General features: G+C 41.8%; 1 protein-coding gene across 7 annotated transcripts in view; it reads left to right on the forward strand.

Annotated features, from left to right (window-relative positions):
- TJP2 (tight junction protein 2) overlaps positions 1-18229 on the forward strand; it is a 151171-nt gene that overhangs the window by 121376 nt on the left and 11566 nt on the right. For all 7 annotated transcript variants that reach the window (XM_053574590.1, XM_053574625.1, XM_053574581.1 and 4 more), the window contains 8 exons: positions 355-421; positions 1249-1399; positions 7616-7724; positions 8986-9196; positions 9863-10050; positions 10740-10835; positions 11633-11712; positions 12124-12334. In XM_053574590.1, coding sequence (XP_053430565.1) covers positions 355-421; positions 1249-1399; positions 7616-7724; positions 8986-9196; positions 9863-10050; positions 10740-10835; positions 11633-11712; positions 12124-12334 — 1113 coding nt within the window. The remainder of the gene's footprint in view (positions 1-354; positions 422-1248; positions 1400-7615; positions 7725-8985; positions 9197-9862; positions 10051-10739; positions 10836-11632; positions 11713-12123; positions 12335-18229) is intronic.

Raw genomic sequence — 18229 nt, forward strand, 5'->3', positions numbered from 1 at the left:
CCCCATTATTATGTTTTTTAAGTTGTAAAAAAATGCTGTCTTTTTATACATTTGATTGTACAGTTTGCACTACCCTACAATTATCATAATTTTATGTGCATAAATATACTGCCATCTTCTTATACATTTGCTTGTGTAACCTGCATTTTTAGAGTCATTTCTCACTTATTTTGAGAAGCCATTGGCACCTGCCAATGCCTCAGAGTTAATCTTCACCCTAGGTACTTCTTTTTGTTTGTGTTGAGGTACATGTATTGTAAGATATTAAGTTTTTTGTGGATTTTATGATCTTTATATTTAGAAACAAACTCTTGCTAGACCAGTTTGGAACAGTAAATATGTTTTAATCTGCAGCTCCTCAACCAAAAGCAACCCCAAGAACTTTTCTTCGTCCTAGTCCTGAAGATGAAGCAATATATGGGTAAGTATTTTTTTCTCTCTTTTGCCCCCCCCCTTTCTTCTTGCACACAACTCTGTTTCCTTAACTGAAATCCAGAAGAATGTTGGTTTTCTTTTTTTAACCTACAGATGGTGGTTTGCATGTTATCAGCCATCTTTAAGCAAACCCTGTTGCTAGTGTTTATGGGAATCATTTGTAGGAAAAGCAAAATGTGGAAGTGGATGAACTTTGTGATGTTAATGTTGTCTACTTGTCTGCCTGTCTAGCTACTCTTCCAGAAAGTTATTCTGAATATTTGCATTTACCAGATGAATAACTCCCAATTAGGTGAAGTATTGCTAGACTGTGGTGCCCAGGAGTGACTGCAGGGACGTGATGGTCCCAGCCTGTGGCAGGAGAGAGGAGGCATGATACCACGCTCTGTGGTTGATGGGGGAACCCCTGGTTCAGCAGTGTTTAAAGAGCCACAGCCTCCTGGGATGGGATCTCGCTTCCTGGGACCCAGGCTGTGTCCTTATTTGACAGGAGCTGTGTGATACCAGCAGGCTTTCCGTTGAAAGAATCCTAAACTAGGAGTTAGGTGGCTGCGATGTTAGCCCTAACCTCGGTCTTTATTTGGATTCTCATCTCGAATGAGCAGATGTGAACATTCTGGAATTCTACTTCTGCACCAGTAACGGGAAATATGAGTATCATCATCTACTCAAGGAAGATAAAATTATGGAATATGAGAGTTGTGTGAACTATAAAATCACTCTTACAGATAGAAGAAATTGTATCTTTCATCTGCTGATGTTGGTCCTTTTTTAAAAAGTATCTTCTATCTTTGCTTCCTGGGTCTATTGCAGTCCTAATACCAAAATGGTAAGATTCAAGAAAGGGGACAGCGTGGGCCTCCGCTTGGCCGGTGGCAATGACGTCGGGATATTTGTTGCTGGCATTCAAGAGGGTACCTCGGCAGAGCAGGAAGGCCTTCAAGAAGGAGACCAGATTCTGAAGGTAAGAAAAGCCCAGCTTTGTTTCCAGAAGTGTTTGGAGAGAGTGGGCTTTTCCAGGTGTCCTTTCATGAGAGAGGAGGAAGTGGTCCAGTGTGTGCCATAGACCTGCGTGGGTGTGTTCATGCTCAGCACTGAGGTCTCTGAATTCCTCGAATGGGCCCTCCAGTCTTCTCAGTCCTGGGACCCAAAACTCATTCCTGCATCTATGGGAATTGATAGTTTTAAATCATTAGTTTGATTAACACCAAAAAGATTGAGACTCCGAGTAAGGGACTACAGGAAAGGTCTTTCAACAAGATCTTCCTCATTTTGGTTTTTTATCGTTTCCCTTTGCCTGGTGTTTCTCTCAGGGTAGTGTCCTGTAACTGAACAAAAGCAGGTGTTGGCTTCAGACTCGTGATCTGAATCCTGTCCCCGTCTCTCATTAGTTCTCTGACCCTGGCTCACCCTGAGACTAGAGTTTCTTTCTCTGCTCAATTACCTTCCTCTCAGGGACCCTGGGAAGATCAGAGGAGATAGTGTAAGGCACCCAGCTGAGTTCCCTGGCACAGCGCAGCAAGGTCAATGTCCGTTCTTTTTTCTCGTTGGAAGTTAACAAATAGCTGCCACTCAGTGTCATTTACATCTAAAATTATCCAGAAAAGGGAATCCCTGATTAATTAAATATTGGTACTTTTAAATACTTTTTAAATACTTTTACTTGGTATTAAAGAATTAAAAAAGGATAGCTGAACTTTGATATTTTATGATATGTGTGTATATAATTCATGCTTTGACTACAGAATAAACTTCAGGAACATCAAGCACCTTGTTACTATAAAATATAGAATGCTAGAGAATTGTCTTTATTGGAATTTCTTTCTGCTTCTGTTCTTATTTTTGAAGCTCTATAACAGGGGTCCTCAAACTTTTTAAACAGGGGGCCAGTTCACTGTCCCTCAGACCGTTGGAGGGCCGGACTATAGTTTAAAAAAAAAAACTATGCACAAATTCCTGTGCACACTGCACATATCTTATTTTGAAGTGAAAAAACAAAATAGGAACAAATACAATCACACTGCCTCATGTGGCCCGCGGGCCTTAGTTTGAGGACCCCTGTTCTATAGAGTAGTTTTCATATTATCTTCAGTGAAACATACACATGTAATAAACTAAAGGATTTGGTAAGTGTTTCTAGGCTCATAAGAGAGGGGAAGAAAGACTTGCAGAATTTCCAAGGAGGCAGGGAGCAAAGTACAGAAACAGCTGATCCTCTTGCTTCTTCGGCAGTCGGCCTCACTGCAGTAGTTCAGATTTCATTGCTGGAGCGGATGAAGGACAAACCTTTATCAGGAGCTTTGCAAGAGCTTTCCAGTGAAATCCTAGACTCCTTGGCTCTGGGCAGGATCCTAGAAGACTGAGTGAACCTCCTGGTACTGTGCAATCCTAGTAAACACCTCTCACCAAATGCTGCTGGTAAAAATCCTAATCCAAGTGCCAGCTAATGCCAATTTACTCTTGGCAAATATGGTATTGAAGAAGAAAAGACATTTTGCATAATTAGTGTGAGTCACAGGGTGACACTGAAAGTTGGAGCTTTTGCTCATTAAGGTTCAAGTAAAAGATATTTATATATTTTGTATTCCGGGTTTCCTGTTATCACCCTGGTGACAAGAAACCGTGGGAACTGTGGCTTCTTTTGCAGTAACCCTATGTAGAGGTCAGGCAATAGGTGGTCCTTGTTCTTGGGTGCGAAGAAATTTTGTGTTGACTACAAAAGGAGCTCTCAGCTCTACAAAGGGGCAAAAAAGATGGAGTTTGCCTACTGAGGCAGAGGAGCTGCTACATGATTGTAAGCTGGCTGATACAGAATACTCCTCAGGTCCACAGCAGGCAGGGTAGACCCTGGAGACTTTTAAATAGCTAATGAAAGAGGATATTTATTGGAAAGGACTGTGCAGTCTAACCGTGGGTTGAAAAGTAATGCTCTGGCTTTTTTCCCCTTAATTTGTATCGATTGCCCCTTTACATAGCCAAGTTGAACCCATGAAGTGAGCCATGTATATATGCTAATCACATTTTTCTGTTGTAGATTTTTAAGGGTGACTCTTGGTGTTGTAAAGGTGACCCCCTAACATGTGAAACTAAAGTGCACGTTAGCTGTGCTGCCATGGAGTCATGCCTTGCCCATAACAGATGCGTGCCTTTGTTTATTCCCATTTGGTCCTTTTGCTTAGTATTTATCTGATGGGGCTGCCATTTCTTTCAGAAACTTTTATGAAATGGAAAAAAGGGAAAAATACCTTCTAAGTTTGATTAAAACCGTGTGGTTTTAATTTTTTATTTCAATTTTTTTTTTTTTTTTGAGACAGATTCTTACTATGTTGCCTTCGGTAGAGTGCTATGGCATCATAGCTCACAGCAACCTCAAACTCTTGGGCTTAAGCGAGTCTCTTGCCTCAGCCTTCCAAGTAGCTGGGACTACAGGCGCTCGCCACACACCCGGCTATTTTTCTATTTTTTTGTTACAGTCGTCCTTGTTTAGCTGGCCCGCTCCGGGCTCGATAACCACCAGGTGGTTTTTAAAGCAGAGCTACATTGTTAACCAATTTTGACTATTGAGTTCCGTGCGTTCTCCCACTGCTCCCGGCGCAGGTCTCCCAGTCTATGGGAGGAGCAGAGCGGCCGGGCAGTGCAGCTCGGGGAAGGCTCTCGGTGCGCTGGCCGTAGGCACCAGGTGGGCCCTGCCCGCCGCCCAGCTAAACCTGCTCCTGCAAAGGTGAAAACGAAGCCAGAAAAGGCAGCAGCAGCAAGGAATAAATCTTCCCACAAAAAAGTGCAAACAAAAGGGGGAAAAGAGGAGCGGAGGGAAAGGAGGCCGAATGACTTAATCAAGAAACTAAAGATTGGGCGGCGCCTGTGACTCAGTGAGTAGGGCGCCGGCCCCATATGCCGAGGGTGGTGGCTTCAAACCCAGCCCCGGCCAAACTGCAACAACAAAAAAATAGCCGGGCGTTGTGGTGGGTGCCTGTAGTCCCAGCTGCTCGGGAGGCTGAGGCAAGAGAATCACATAAGCCCAGGAGCTGGAGGTTGCTGTGAGCCGTGTGATGCCACGGCACTCTACCGAGGGCAGTAAAGTGAGACTCTGTCTCCATAAAAAAAAAAAAAGACAATAAAAAATAAAAGAAAAATAAAAAAAAAGAAACTAAAGATTTACCAGCAGCAAACAGAGAAACTAAAACGAGCAGAGTCCAGCGCTGATGAAGCAGGAGATTAATATCACACACCATGTCCATCAGCAGTCCCTGTCTCCCTTCTTGTACAATCAGGGGAATATTTTTATCAACTATTTTGTAAATCCAAGTTTTCTAGTAGCTCTAGAAACATTTTTAAGATGGAATCCCACCTCTTACCACTTTTTAAGTGTAAATGCTTTGTTTTTTAAGAGGTGAAATCATTCGCTGGTTGTTTATTTTTTGGTACAAACAGAATTATGGGAGGCTTTGACTGTCTTGGGTGTGAGCTGAACATTCCATAGATGGCGGTTAGTTTTTATATCCTGTTAATACAGAGCATACTAAAAGGCAATATGGAGTCCCAGTCCTACATTTAATGTCTTGAACATTTTAAATTTACTTCTATTCCCATGTTTTTTAGTAGAATTGTTTCCTAAAGGAAACTACTCCTGTGATCACAGCTCTTCTTGTCAGGATTGTGTTTATTTTGTAACTTCTTTGGCTGTGGTGCTTCTGTTTTCCTAATAACTTTGTCACTGCTGTGAAGAACTGAAAATTTGAGCAAGTAGCATATATGGTAATAAATTGTGAATTGGTGGAACTTACATAACAACTTAGCAACATTTGAAGATACTGGTACCTGATATCCTCTTAAGGAAAATTTGCCTCCAAATTTTAATCTGGAAAGTCACTGGAATAATTGTTTTAAAAAGAATTAGAATAGGCTCAGTGCTCCTAGCTCAGTGAGTAGGGTGCTGGCCACATATACTGAAGCTGGGGGGTTCGAGTCCGGCCCGGGCCTGCTAAACAACAATAACAATTGCCACGAAAAAAATAGCTGGGCATTGTGACAGGCACGTGTAGTCCCAGCTACTTGGGAGGCTGAGGAAAGAGAATCGCTTAAGCCCAAAGATTTGAGGTTTGCTGTGAGCTGTGATGCCATAGCACTCTACCAAGGGTCACATAGTGAGACTCTGTCTCAAAAAAAAAAAAAATTAGAATAAATGGCTTTTTAGATTTTGGGTACGTATGTTAAGCATTGTGTAAAAATGGAAATGTCTATACTGATGCTCAACACAACCAATAAAAACTATTAAAAAATTTTTTTTGACTATTATAGTATTCGGCTTGATCAAAGGTCAGTCTCACATAGTTACAGATTTGGACAGACGGACTTCCAAGGTCCTCCCCCAGCCCTACGGCACTGTCGTCTTAATAAACAAACATAAGCATACACAGTACAGAAAACATACATGTGGGCATTACTGACACAGTTCTAGATAAACAAATGGATAAAAAATGAGACACCAAAATGCAGTGACCCTAATTGTGGGACAGGGAGACGGGAATGACGGTACCTTAAATGTAAATATTGTTTCAAAAGAAAAGTTAACTTGATCACCTTAGCAAATCACTTTATTTTAAAAGCACCGAATATGTCTCATGCCTAGTTTCACGTAATCAAAATTTTGATGTTAATGAAGGTTCAACAGGGAATAACTTTCTTCCATAATAAAGCATTATCCTTGTAATTAAAAGGATTGTGTAGTTCTCAATGACCAAAGAAAATATTTTGTTCTTTCTTTCTTTTTTTTTTTTTTTTTTTTTCTGGCCAGGCACGGTGGCTCCTGCCTATAATCCTAGCACTTTGGGAGCCTGAGGTGGGTGGATTGCCTGAGGTCACGAGTTGAAGGACAGCCTGAGCCAGAGCTAGACCTCATCTCTAAAAATAGCCAGGCATTGTGGCAGTGCCTGTAGTCTCTAGCTACTTAGGGAGTTTGAGGTTGCTGTGACCAATGATTCCACGGCACTTTACCAAGGGCAACAAAGTGACACTCTGTCTCAAAACAAAAAAAAAGAAAATATTTCATAGGAATTCTATATTTTCTTTTCATTGCTATATTATTAAAATATTAGGTAGTTTAAAATAATGTATTCATTTTACTTGTAATTCTGTTTTAAAATAGTTTGAAAAGGCACAAAACTATGATTTCAAAATGTCTTTTTCTTTGTGATGCATTTCACTATTACTTCCTTTCCAGTTCATTTTCCAGAAACTATTTACAGTTTCCCCTACTCAATCATTGAGAAATAAATGTTGTGGACTCCTTGCCAGATGTATGTATAGGTTGCAAGTTTAAATACTGAATATATAAGACTGTATATTAGACAAATGGTCTGCCATATAAAGCTAATGCTTTTCTATTTTATAAACACCTTTCAATTTTATTTATTCATTTTTTGTTTTTTGAGACAGAGTCTCACTTTGTCATCCTCAGTAGAGTGCTGTGGTGTCACAGCTCACACAGCAACCTCAAACTCTTGAGCTTAAGCGATTCTCTTGCCTCAGCTTCCCAAGTAGCTGGGAAGGTGCCTGCCACAATGCCCGGCTATTTTTTGGTTGTAGTTGTTATTTGGCAGGCCCAGGCTGGATTTGAACCTGCCAGCTCCCATGCATTTACTTGTGCATGTGGCAGGCACCCTAGCCACTGAGCTATAGGCACCAAGCCAACACCTTTCAATTTTATAAATACATGTTAAACACCTTTTAGGTGATAGACAGTATAGAAGGGTAGTTGATCAGAATCCTTCTTTGAACCAATTTAAAAAGAGTGTGGATGCTGGGCCAGCATGCTCTTTGCCAAAGACCCCACCACTCCATATTGCATTATAGTTATTTGTTTTTTACTTGTACATTACCCTCCTAGTCATCTCTTGGGAGACTCAAAAAAGAGAAGGAGAAACAACCATAAGAAATTCCAGTGACAAGCTCTTGGTTCGATAGCTTATCTCTAAGGGGTAGTTGGCAGTGTGAGGCTAAAGGGTTGCCCACATAGCCAAGACCCATGGCAAGGATCTGGGTGGGAGGGCTTGAGGAGAGACCCTAAGGACTTTTTTATATCATGGTTTTGCTCTGGGCAGGCCCTGATGAAAACAAACAAATAGGTAGCCACCTTATAAACCTCTCCTTTTGTTTTTCTTTTTCTGTTTTGCCTTATCAGGTGAACACACAAGATTTCAGAGGGCTGGTTCGGGAGGATGCTGTTCTGTACCTGTTAGAAATCCCCAAAGGTGAAATGGTGACTATTTTAGCTCAGAGCCGAGCTGATGGTGAGCAAGTTTGATCATTTAGTTGAGTTGGGGTGGGGGGCAGAAGGAAGGATGTTCTAGGTGCTTGGGACCAGAATAGGCAAATCTGGGTTTTAAAACATTGAAGGGGATCTTAATACCCAATCCTTGGGTTACAGGTGTGTGGAGAAATTAGGTGCCATTTAACTTCCCATAAAAATGTTTGCTATGCTCCTACTGAAATAATTTCACTAGTGGTGTCAATTTGGTGTAATTCGCCTTTCTGAATCGCGATGCATCCTTAAGCTCTGCCGCGAGTTATTATTGAACTTCCATATGACAGATACAAAGGCCCACACCTGCTTTTGGTGCCCACATTAACCCTTACCTTGCTGACAAGTCACTTCCCCACCTAGGCCCTGTTTTTTGTCTGTAAAGGAGGGGTTGATAGTATATTCCCTTCTGTTTCAGAGGTTGATCGGCAACTATATTAGTCAGGGTTCTCAAGGGAAACAGGACCTGTAGGAGGTACTGGAATCAATAGAAGATAAAGGGATTTGTTATAAGGAATCAGCTCCCATAATCATGGAGGCTGACAGGTGCCAAGATTTGCAGGGTGAATTGGCAGGTGGAGACCCAGGAGCCAATGGTGTAGTTCCATTTTAAGAGCAGAGAACAAAACTGATGTCCCTGTTTTGTTTTTTAATTATTGAGACAGAGTCTCACTTTGTCACCCTCTGTAGAGTACTGTGGTGTCATAGCTCACAACAATCTCAAACTCTTGGGCTCAAGCTCAGCCTCCCTAATAGCTGGGACTACAGGTGCCTGCCACAATGCCCAGCTATTTTTTTTGTTTGTTTTAGCAGGCCCCGGCCAGGTGGGACCCACCAGCCCCAGTACATGTGGCCAGCACCAGAACCACTGAGCTATGGGCGCCCCCTGATGCCCCTATTTGAAGGTCTTCAGGCAGAAAGAGTATTTCTTACGTGAGAGTTTCTGCTTGTTGTTTGCTTCTGGTCTTCAACTGATTGAGTGAGGCCTACCCATACTGGGGACAGCAGTCTACTTTGCTCCATCCCTCCATTTACATATTAATCTCATCTGAAAACACGCTCATGGAAACACCAACAATGACCAAACATCTGGCCCAGTCAAGTTGACACATTCTCACAGTTAGATATTCGCTGTTCTTCCTGTGGGAGCTGTGATGGCCATATGGCCTGTGCACTGACTGGAGAGGAGGTAAGGGATCACTTTATCTTTAGCTAAGCCGAATGCAGAAAACAGTGCTTTTCTCTTTCAGTGTATAGAGACATCCTGGCTTGTGGCAGAGGGGATTCGTTTTTTATAAGAAGCCACTTTGAATGTGAGAAGGAAACGCCACAGAGCCTGGCCTTCACCAGGGGGGAGGTGTTCCGAGTGGTGGACACTCTGTATGACGGCAAGCTGGGCCACTGGCTGGCTGTGAGGATTGGAAACGAATTGGAGAAAGGCTTGATCCCCAACAAAAGCAGGTATCTGAGGTTGCATTTCACACACCCTCTTAATCCCTTCCCCTGCAGAAAACAGAACTCCCTGCCCCCGAAACCCTGCATGACTTCTTTATTTGTCTGTGTCTACCTCTTGTTTATGGGAGGTGGCCTGACCTGGAATCAGCCACCAGTAGGTGTGCTGTGTGCAGCCTCGCGGGTTGGCTGCGTTTAGATGGTTTTCCGAGGCGTGATCACTGCCTTGCATGGCGTCCGAAGGGAAGGCAGGGCAGATGTGGGCCCCCCGCCCCCAAACATGTCTCAGAGACGAGTCAGCCCTACCTGGTGCCCAGTCTTCATGCCTGGGGAGGTTCATGCACCCCACTGGTTGAATTGGTTGGCTGGTCGGCTGACAGCGTGGGAACCTAGGAACGGTAACCTGCGTTTTGGCAGGCGTTCCCAGCATGTGTGCCGTGTGCCTGCATAGCAGAGTGAGCCACGTTTGGCATGTTTGTTACTTCTGGCCTCTGCCAGCTTCCATGTGGAAGTCAAGGTCCTCATGTTTCCTACCTCAGAAACGTCTTCATCGTCAAGCGGAATCTTCTTTGATCTGAGTTCCTAAGTAAAATTGACTAGATTTGGTTAACAACATGCCCATTGGCTGCCTTTTCTGGGCTTTTGTGATTTCCTTCTTGTTGTTTCTTCTCTCAGAGCCGAACAAATGGCCAGTGTTCAGAATGCCCAGAGAGACAACGCCGGGGACAGGGCGGATTTCTGGAGAATGCGTGGCCAGAGATCTGGGGCGAAGAAGAACCTGAGGAAGAGTCGGGAAGACCTAACAGCTGTCGTGTCTGTGAGCACCAAGTTCCCAGCTTACGAGAGGGTTTTGCTGAGAGAAGGTGAGGAAGCCAGGAAATGATCTGATGGAGCTTTGAGGCTATTTATTTTCATTTCCAGACCATAATGGTCAAGTGCTAAGTTAGTTGTATTGCTTATGCCAAAGACAGGTTATAGAATTGAAATCATATTCTCATAAGGAACATGACTTAATAAAAATGAGCCCAAGCTCACAAATGAAAGCATATTTCCAAAATCTAAAAAAATTTACCAATAGCAAAGTTTATCTTTAAAAATGGTAAAGATAGGCCAGGCACTGTGGCTTACACCTGTGTAGTCCTAGCACTTGGGGAGGATTGCTTGAGGAGAGGAGTTTAAGATCGGCTTGAGTAACATAGCGAGATCCCACTCCTACAAACAGTAGAAAATCAGCTGGGTGTGGTGGAATACTCACGTAGTCCTAGCTCTTCAGCAGGCTGGACAGGAGGATTGCCAGAGCCCAGGAGTTTAAGGTTTCAGTGAGCTATGATGGTGCTGTTATACTCCTGCCTGAACAACAGAGCAAGACTCTCAAAAAACAAACACAAAAAAGATAGTTAAGGCAAAGAGCTGGACTGAATTTGGGGTAGGAGAATACACAATTTCTTTCGTTTGGTTGTGTTACTATCCAAAGCCTGTACAGTACCTTGCTGCTTGTCTTAACAGGTAGGCAAGTGTGTATGTTTTAATGGCCTCTCTTGTCTCATTTCAGCTGGTTTCAAGAGACCTGTGGTCTTATTTGGCCCCATAGCCGATATAGCAATGGAAAAGTTGGAAAATGAGTTACCTGAATTGTATCAAACTGCTAGTAAGTCTGTCAGTGGTTTTTTATTTTTCTTTTCCCAAAATTTTCATTTTGTAAAATTTCTCACATGCAAAGAAGTTGAAAGAACAATGAACATTTACATAGCCCATCCCTTGATGTCACAGTTGTTAACATTTTGCCATGTCCACTTTCTCTCCTCCACCCCTCCTTGTAGAAATAGACACACACCAGGCGGTGCCTGTAGCTCAGAGGAGTAAGGCGCCAGCTCCATATACCGGAGGCGGCAGGTTTAAACCTGGCCCCAGCCAAAAACTGCAAAAAAAATAGACACACATATATACACGTATTCTGAAAAATTTCAGCTGAATCATTTGTAATTTTAAGTTGGAGACATAATACCTTATTCCCTAATATTTACATGAATCTCCTGAGAACAAGGATGTTCTCCTACATAACCATAATATCATTATCACAGCCAAAGAATTTGAACATTGATACAGTGTTATTTAGTATACAATATACTTTTCAAATATCTTCAATTGTCCCAATTATGTCCTTCATTTAACTTTTTTTTTTAAAAATTCAGGGTACAGCTAAGGACCATGCTGTCATTTGATTTTTATGTCTTTCTAGTCCTTTCCTTTTCTCTAAATTTTTGTTGTGACATTGATACTGATAAAGAATGATCCCTCTTGTACTGGCCTAACCACTTCTCCACGGTGAGATCTCAGTAGAAGGCACCTAACGTCTGATGTCCCATCATTGCTGATGCTCATTTGGAGTATTTGGTTGTCACTGTTTTCTAGACAATTATTTAGCCCCCGGTTTTGCTTTTGTAGAGACAGAACCGAAAGATGCAGGATCCGAGAAATCCAGTGGAGTGGTGCGGTTAAATACCGTGAGGCAAATTATTGAACAGGTGAGAAAATCCATCGGAAGCCCATGTGGTCAGAAAGATTTAGATCATGTTTTATTGCAGTCACTTTTGGAATAGAACTTGTATTTTAATAATCATTAAAATGTTAATGATAAAAAGTTAATGTAAATGCAAGCTGTTTGGCTATGTAGAAACTAGTCCCCATTCTGTGGTGGTACATTTTGGAATTTTCAGAGTTCTCAGTGTTATACCAAGTATTCTGTTAATTCATTTTATCAGCAGTTCTAACAGATTGATAATATTGAAGTGAATGTAATATGGAAGGAAATAGTTTCTGCTGTTTGATTTAAGTATCAGATTTATCTGATACGGCCTTTATTTATTAAAAACAAAATCTTTGATGCTGTCTTACTGTATATAACCACTTATGTGACTTCTCCCCGTTTGTGGCAGGATAAACATGCATTATTGGATGTGACTCCGAAAGCTGTGGACCTGTTGAATTATACACAGTGGTTCCCGATTGTGATTTTTTTCAATCCAGACTCTAGACAGGGTATCAAAACCATGAGACAGAGGTTGAATCCAGCATCCAACAAAAGTTCTCGAAAGCTGTTTGATCAGGCCAACAAGTTTAAAAAAACGTGTGCACATCTTTTTACGGGTAAGTGAAATTTAAAATGTAGTCTCTTTGCTCGGGATTAAAGAATGGAAAAAATAAGAAAATAATCTGAATGGAGAATTTGAAATCCTGTGCATGACTCCTTGAAAAATAGATAAGCCTATGAAATAGGCATATTAGACCCTGTCATTTGTATAATATTAGTGAATTTTTGCAATTTTGACTATTTAAAAATTACTTAAAGCTCCATGACATGGTAATAATGAATAATTTCACTGAGGTTCATATTTTTGTGTGGGACTGCAGGGCTGGTGATTTAATCTGGCGCAGCAGCCACGTTTTTCTAGAGACTGTGTTGCTGTTCTCTTTGTTTCTGCAAAGAGAGTCCCTGTTACAAAGCAACAGGGACTTACTTTCCTTATTAAAAAATGTCCCCCAAATAGAAACTTGAGTCCTCTGGAGAGTGGACGACTTAAATTATTTATTACCATGTTTTAGGTATGACAAAAATATGGTGGTTATGTTTTTTAAAAAGAACTCTTTTAGCGGGCGGCGTCTGTGGCTCAGTGAGTAGGGCGCCGGCCCCATGTGCTGAGGGTGGCAGGTTCAAACCCAGCCCCCGCCAAACTGCAACAAAAAAATAGCCGGGCGTTGTGGCGTGTGCCTGTAGTCCCAGCTGCTCGGGAGGCTGAGCGTAAGCTCAAGAGTTAGAGGTTGCTATGAGCTGTGTGACACCACGGCACTCTACCCGAGGGCAGTACAGTGAGACTCTGTCTCTACAAAAAAAAAGAACTCTTTTAGCAATACATACTAGTTAAATATTTATAGATGACCTAATATGGTGTTTGGAATTGGACTAAATCTGTGGTGGGGGAGTAGGCAGGGTACAGATAAGACTAGCCAAGACTTGAGAGTTATGAAGCTGTTGAGGTGTACTTGGGCATTCATTAAAATATTCTTTACTTTTGTTTGTGTTTAAAGTAGACACTAGGGCTGGGCTCATGCCTGTAAGGCAGGTGCATCACTTGAATTCAAGAGTTTGAGACTAGCCTGACTGAGAGTGAGACCTTGTCTTTACTAAAAGTAGAAAAACTGAGGCAAGAGGATCACTTGGGCCCAAGAACTTGAGGTTGCTGTGAGCTATAATGCCACGGCACTCTAGTCAGCACCACAGTGACTCCCTGCTTAAAAAATATATATAGACTGCGTGCAGTGGCTCACGCCTATAATCCTCAGCCTTCTGGGAGGCCGAGGTGGGTGGATTGCTTCAGCTCATGAGTTTGAGACCAGCCTGAGCAAGAGCAAGACCTAAAATAAAGTAGACTTTAGTCCACCTAAAAATAGTGGACTTTTTTTTAAGTTCATATAATGAAGATTCTGCTGCTATTACTCCTGATAGTAAATAGTCTAAGAATGTGACATATTTTAGTAACTGAATATGTGCACTACTCATATAAATGACTAGTTCTGTGAATGTTACGTAATAAGAGTTTAAAAGGGTTGCATAATAGGCTCGGTGGCTCATGCCTGTAATCCTAGCACTCTGGGAGGCCCAGGCAGGTGGATTGCTTCAGTTTATGAGTTTGAGACCAGCCTGAGCAAGAGTGAGACCCTGTCTCTACTAAAAGTAGAAAAAACTAGCTGGATGTCGGGGTGGGCATCTATAGTCCCAACTACTTGAGAGGCTGAGACAAGAGGATTTCTTTTTTTTTATTTTTTTTGTTTTTTTTGTTTTTTGGCCGGGGCTGGGTTTGAACCCACCACCTCTGGCATATGGGACTGGCGCCCTACTCCTTCAGCCACAGGCGCCGCCCAACAAGAGGATTTCTTGAGCCCAGGAGTTTATAATTTCTATGAGCTACGATGGCACCACGGCACTCTACCTAGGGTGACAGAGTGAAACTCTGTCTCCAAAAAAAGGGGGAAGGTTGCATAATTTTTTTGGTCATGCAGTGCCTTATTTTGTAGGAATAACATGAGATGACCACATGGATATGATATCCTCAGGAGCACAGGTAGTTGCGTTGAGTCCAGGCCAGTCATCATCCACCTATATCATTTTTAGCATATCTCTGCTACTGGGGAGGAAGAGCGTCAATGATTGTGTTCACATTAGACTCTTATTTTATTGTCACTTGGTTTTTCTTATTAAAGAGAGATTCAGTGCTTATACCATGGCCAAATGTTGCAGCAGAGTTTAACCAAACACAGAGGAGGAAGGGCTTCATCATTCGCTGCATTTCTGTGTAGAGTCTTGAGTACTCGCACTTTTGGAGTCTTTGTGCTTATCTTTTCTGTCATTTTTACTACTAGCAATTGTTTTTACTGTTACCGTAGTAACAGTGAACAGCGATACAGCTTTTCATGTGCTGTCTTATTAGTCCATAATCAGGGCCCAGTGACGTCTGCATCGTCACAGATCCAGTGAAGACTTCCCCCAGACTTAACCACGGAGTCTGTGACTGTGTGTTCAACATCGTGCTTCTGTTACAGCACAGACATATCATTCCAGAGCCAAAGGGATCATCTAATGCAGTTCTTCCTTTTAACAGATAAGACATCAAGGCTCACGTGATTATGAATGATGTTAAAACTATCCCCCCTTCATTTTTTCCTCCTGCCTTTGTATAAGTCCATTGAATGGCCAGAGGATACCTTCAGAGAGTTGAACTGGGGTTTGCTGTGAGGATGTGAGATATCAGGAAGGGAAACGGTGGGTTGTAGAGGAACAACCAGGCCAAAGGAGGCCAGACAAGAAGGACAGCAGGGCAGAAGAAGGTAGCCGGTGACTCCTTTTACCTAGCTTTGAGTCCACATCACTTGCTCTGCAGCACAGGGCCCAGAGGCTGGCTGATTCTCATTCCCCTGTGTATAGAAGGGGTGACCAATGCCTCCATTCTCTAACCAATAGATTACAAAATCTTTGAAGGGGGAGACCATATGGTATCCAGCTCTGTGTGCCCAAGACCAGCCTCAGGCCTAGCAACCAGGCACAGCAAAAGTATTTGTAAATTATACTGGCACTACACCAAGCCATTTCTTGCCTAAGATAGGAAGTTGAAAGCTTTAAGGTAACTAAAGTCAGGTTGGAATGGAAGCACACCACGAGCACTGAGTTCCACTTAGAACTTTGAAGTGACCCCTAAACTGCCAATTTCTTATATAGAATTTTTATGCAGGATAGATGGTGCAGGCTGCTAAACAGCTTTGACCAACAAGCCCCAATTTCCTATCAAATGGTCTTTTACAATATTCCTCCAAACTTAACAGCTGCACAGATGGTCTTACAGAGCACTTTCATTATTATGATCCCCATTTCCTACCTACCCAGCCCAGCCCAGCCCAGCCAGGTCTCAGCTTGATGCCCTGTGCAGTGGCCAGAACAGTGGTCTTCACACTTGAGCAGTAGACCCTTCAGACAGAATTAAATATTTTATAGGCTTTTTGTGCTTTTAAATGTATGACATTTTTATAAATTAATAAATGAGAATAATGGTGCTGATTTGACAAGCCCAGCATTTGGAGTTGAGTTTCTGTTGTGCATAGTCTGACTAGGTGCAGTATCCTTTTTAACCCCTTTTCCACAGTAAGGAAATCCTGTTTCCTACAGATGAGTATTTAATTATGATGATATTAAAATGATTCCCCTTATAACCCTGAAGTACTCAATTAAATGAGAAAATATCCTCAGATTTGCCCAAAAGCAAGTTGACCTGTCAAAATAAGTTTAAATGTTAGGCTTGTCTCTCCCCAACTACCACCAATATTTAAAAATGTACTACAAAATAAATTTGCATGTGTATATAACAAAAATCTTTTTAAAAAAAAAAAATGAAGTTTTTATTATGTGTTTTCTTTGAATCTTCAAAGTGCTCAGTTCATGGTTTGAAGACCACTGAAGTAGAACTATGGATTTAGAGATGAAAGCGGGGGCACTCTTTATGTTAAATTGTGGGATTTTCAAGGCCCATGAAATACTTTAGCTCTTTATCAGCTTTCTAGGCTTTTATTAAAGTCCCTGCTGAGACTTTGGAGGTGCTGAACAAATGCTACTGATTATTATTGGTGATACTACTTTATACTTAATATCTCAGGGTTAAAAATTTTTTCTGTGTCATGCTGTAGTCTTTGAGAAAGCTTAAGAGGGAAAAGTGACTCTTGTACCAGCTGTAGAAATCTAAACTGCAGTAGTTAATTTGTGGTTTCTCAAGGAAATGTAGATGGTCTGGTTGACCACAGGAAGCAGAAGGAAGATGGGTACTGTGGCTGTGGCTTGCCCATCTAGAAGGGGGTCTAACACTCCAGTGTTGACAGAACCGCATGAATAACTATTGAGATTTAATTTACATACTATATAATTAACCCATTTAAAGTATACAATTCAGTGGGTTTTAGTATATTCAGAGTTGTGGAGCTGTTACCACAATTAATTTTAGAACATTTTTGTCATCCCTCAAAGAAACCCCATACCACCCTTGGCAGTCATTCCCCATTTCCTCCTCTCCCTAACCCCTCCAGTCTCACAGGTCACTTTTTGCCTGTTGGTCTGGATCAGGGGTCCTCAAACTTTTTAAACGGGGGGCCAGTTCACTGTCCCTCAGACCGTTGGAGGGCTGGACTATAGTTTAAAAAAAAAACACAACTATAAACAAATTCCTATGCACACTGCACATATCTTATTTTGAAGTAAAAAAACAAAATGGGAACAAATACAATATTTAAAATGAAGAACAAGTAAAGTTAAATCAACAAACTTACCAGTATTTCAATGGGAACTATGGGCCTGCTTTTGGCTGATGAGATGGTCAATGTCTGGTTCCATATTTATCACTGCTAGTCGTAACAAGTGATGCAAGTGTGCATCAGTTAGTCTAGATCTGGTTGGAGATTTCAGATGTTTCATTCTGGAAAAAGTCTGTTCACAGACATATGTGCTGTCAAAGATGATTGCCATTTTGAGTGCATGGTTCCTGAGATTAGGGTATGTCTCAGAGGGGAGAGATGCATAGAAATTAGGAAGGCTGCTTGACTTGAATGCGTCTTTCAGAGAGTCACAATTCTGCAGTTCAGCCAGTTCCATTTGGTAAATTGTATCCACATTTTCAATGTCAATATAAAATGGGTTACGGAAAAGCTGTATGTCCTGTTAATGGATATGAAGCTCTTTAAATCTAAATTGGAACTCCTTTTGTAACTTTTCCAGTGAATCCACACATGTTTTGTTTGGGAATGCAACCAATGGTTTTTCTGCTAACAGATTTTGAGTTGTGGGGAGATGGCAGAAATTTTCCTCCTTCACTTGTTTGATGAGGAGGCCTAATTTTACCTTAAGTGCTTTCAGATGTGATTGTATATCACAGATGAGCTTCCCCTTTCCTTGAAGTTGCACAGTGAAACTGTTGAGTAGCTCTGTTACATCTGTCAGAAAGGCAAGGTGCCATTTCCATTCTGCATCATTGAGCTCTGGTACTTCTTTGTTTTTTGAAAGCACAAAAGCTGTCATCTGTGGAAGTAAGTCATAGAAATGTTTCAAAACTCTCCCTTGACTCAGTCAATGGACTTGTGTGTGATACAGAACATCTTCATAGGCAACATTTAGCTCAGACAGAAATTCCTGAAATTGTCTGTGGTTTAGTGCATTAGCTCTAATGATGTTTACACAAGATACCACAATTTTCATCACTGAAGTCCCACTTCAGTGATTTACTACACAGTGCTTGGTGGATGAGGCAGTGTATGGCTATTGGATGAGAATGGTTATGTTTGTCCATCTCTTGGTTAATGCGAGCAGTTACTCCTTTCTTAGACCCCGCCATGCTAGGAGCACCATCAGTTGTCACACTGGCTAGTTTAGTCCTGTCCAGCTCCAAACCATTCATAGTTTGGCAAACTTTTTCATAGATATCCTCTCCTGTGGTTATTCCTTTGATGCTTTGC

This window comes from Nycticebus coucang, chromosome 2, assembly GCF_027406575.1.
Source record: "Nycticebus coucang isolate mNycCou1 chromosome 2, mNycCou1.pri, whole genome shotgun sequence".
NCBI classification, from domain to species: domain Eukaryota; kingdom Metazoa; phylum Chordata; class Mammalia; order Primates; family Lorisidae; genus Nycticebus; species Nycticebus coucang.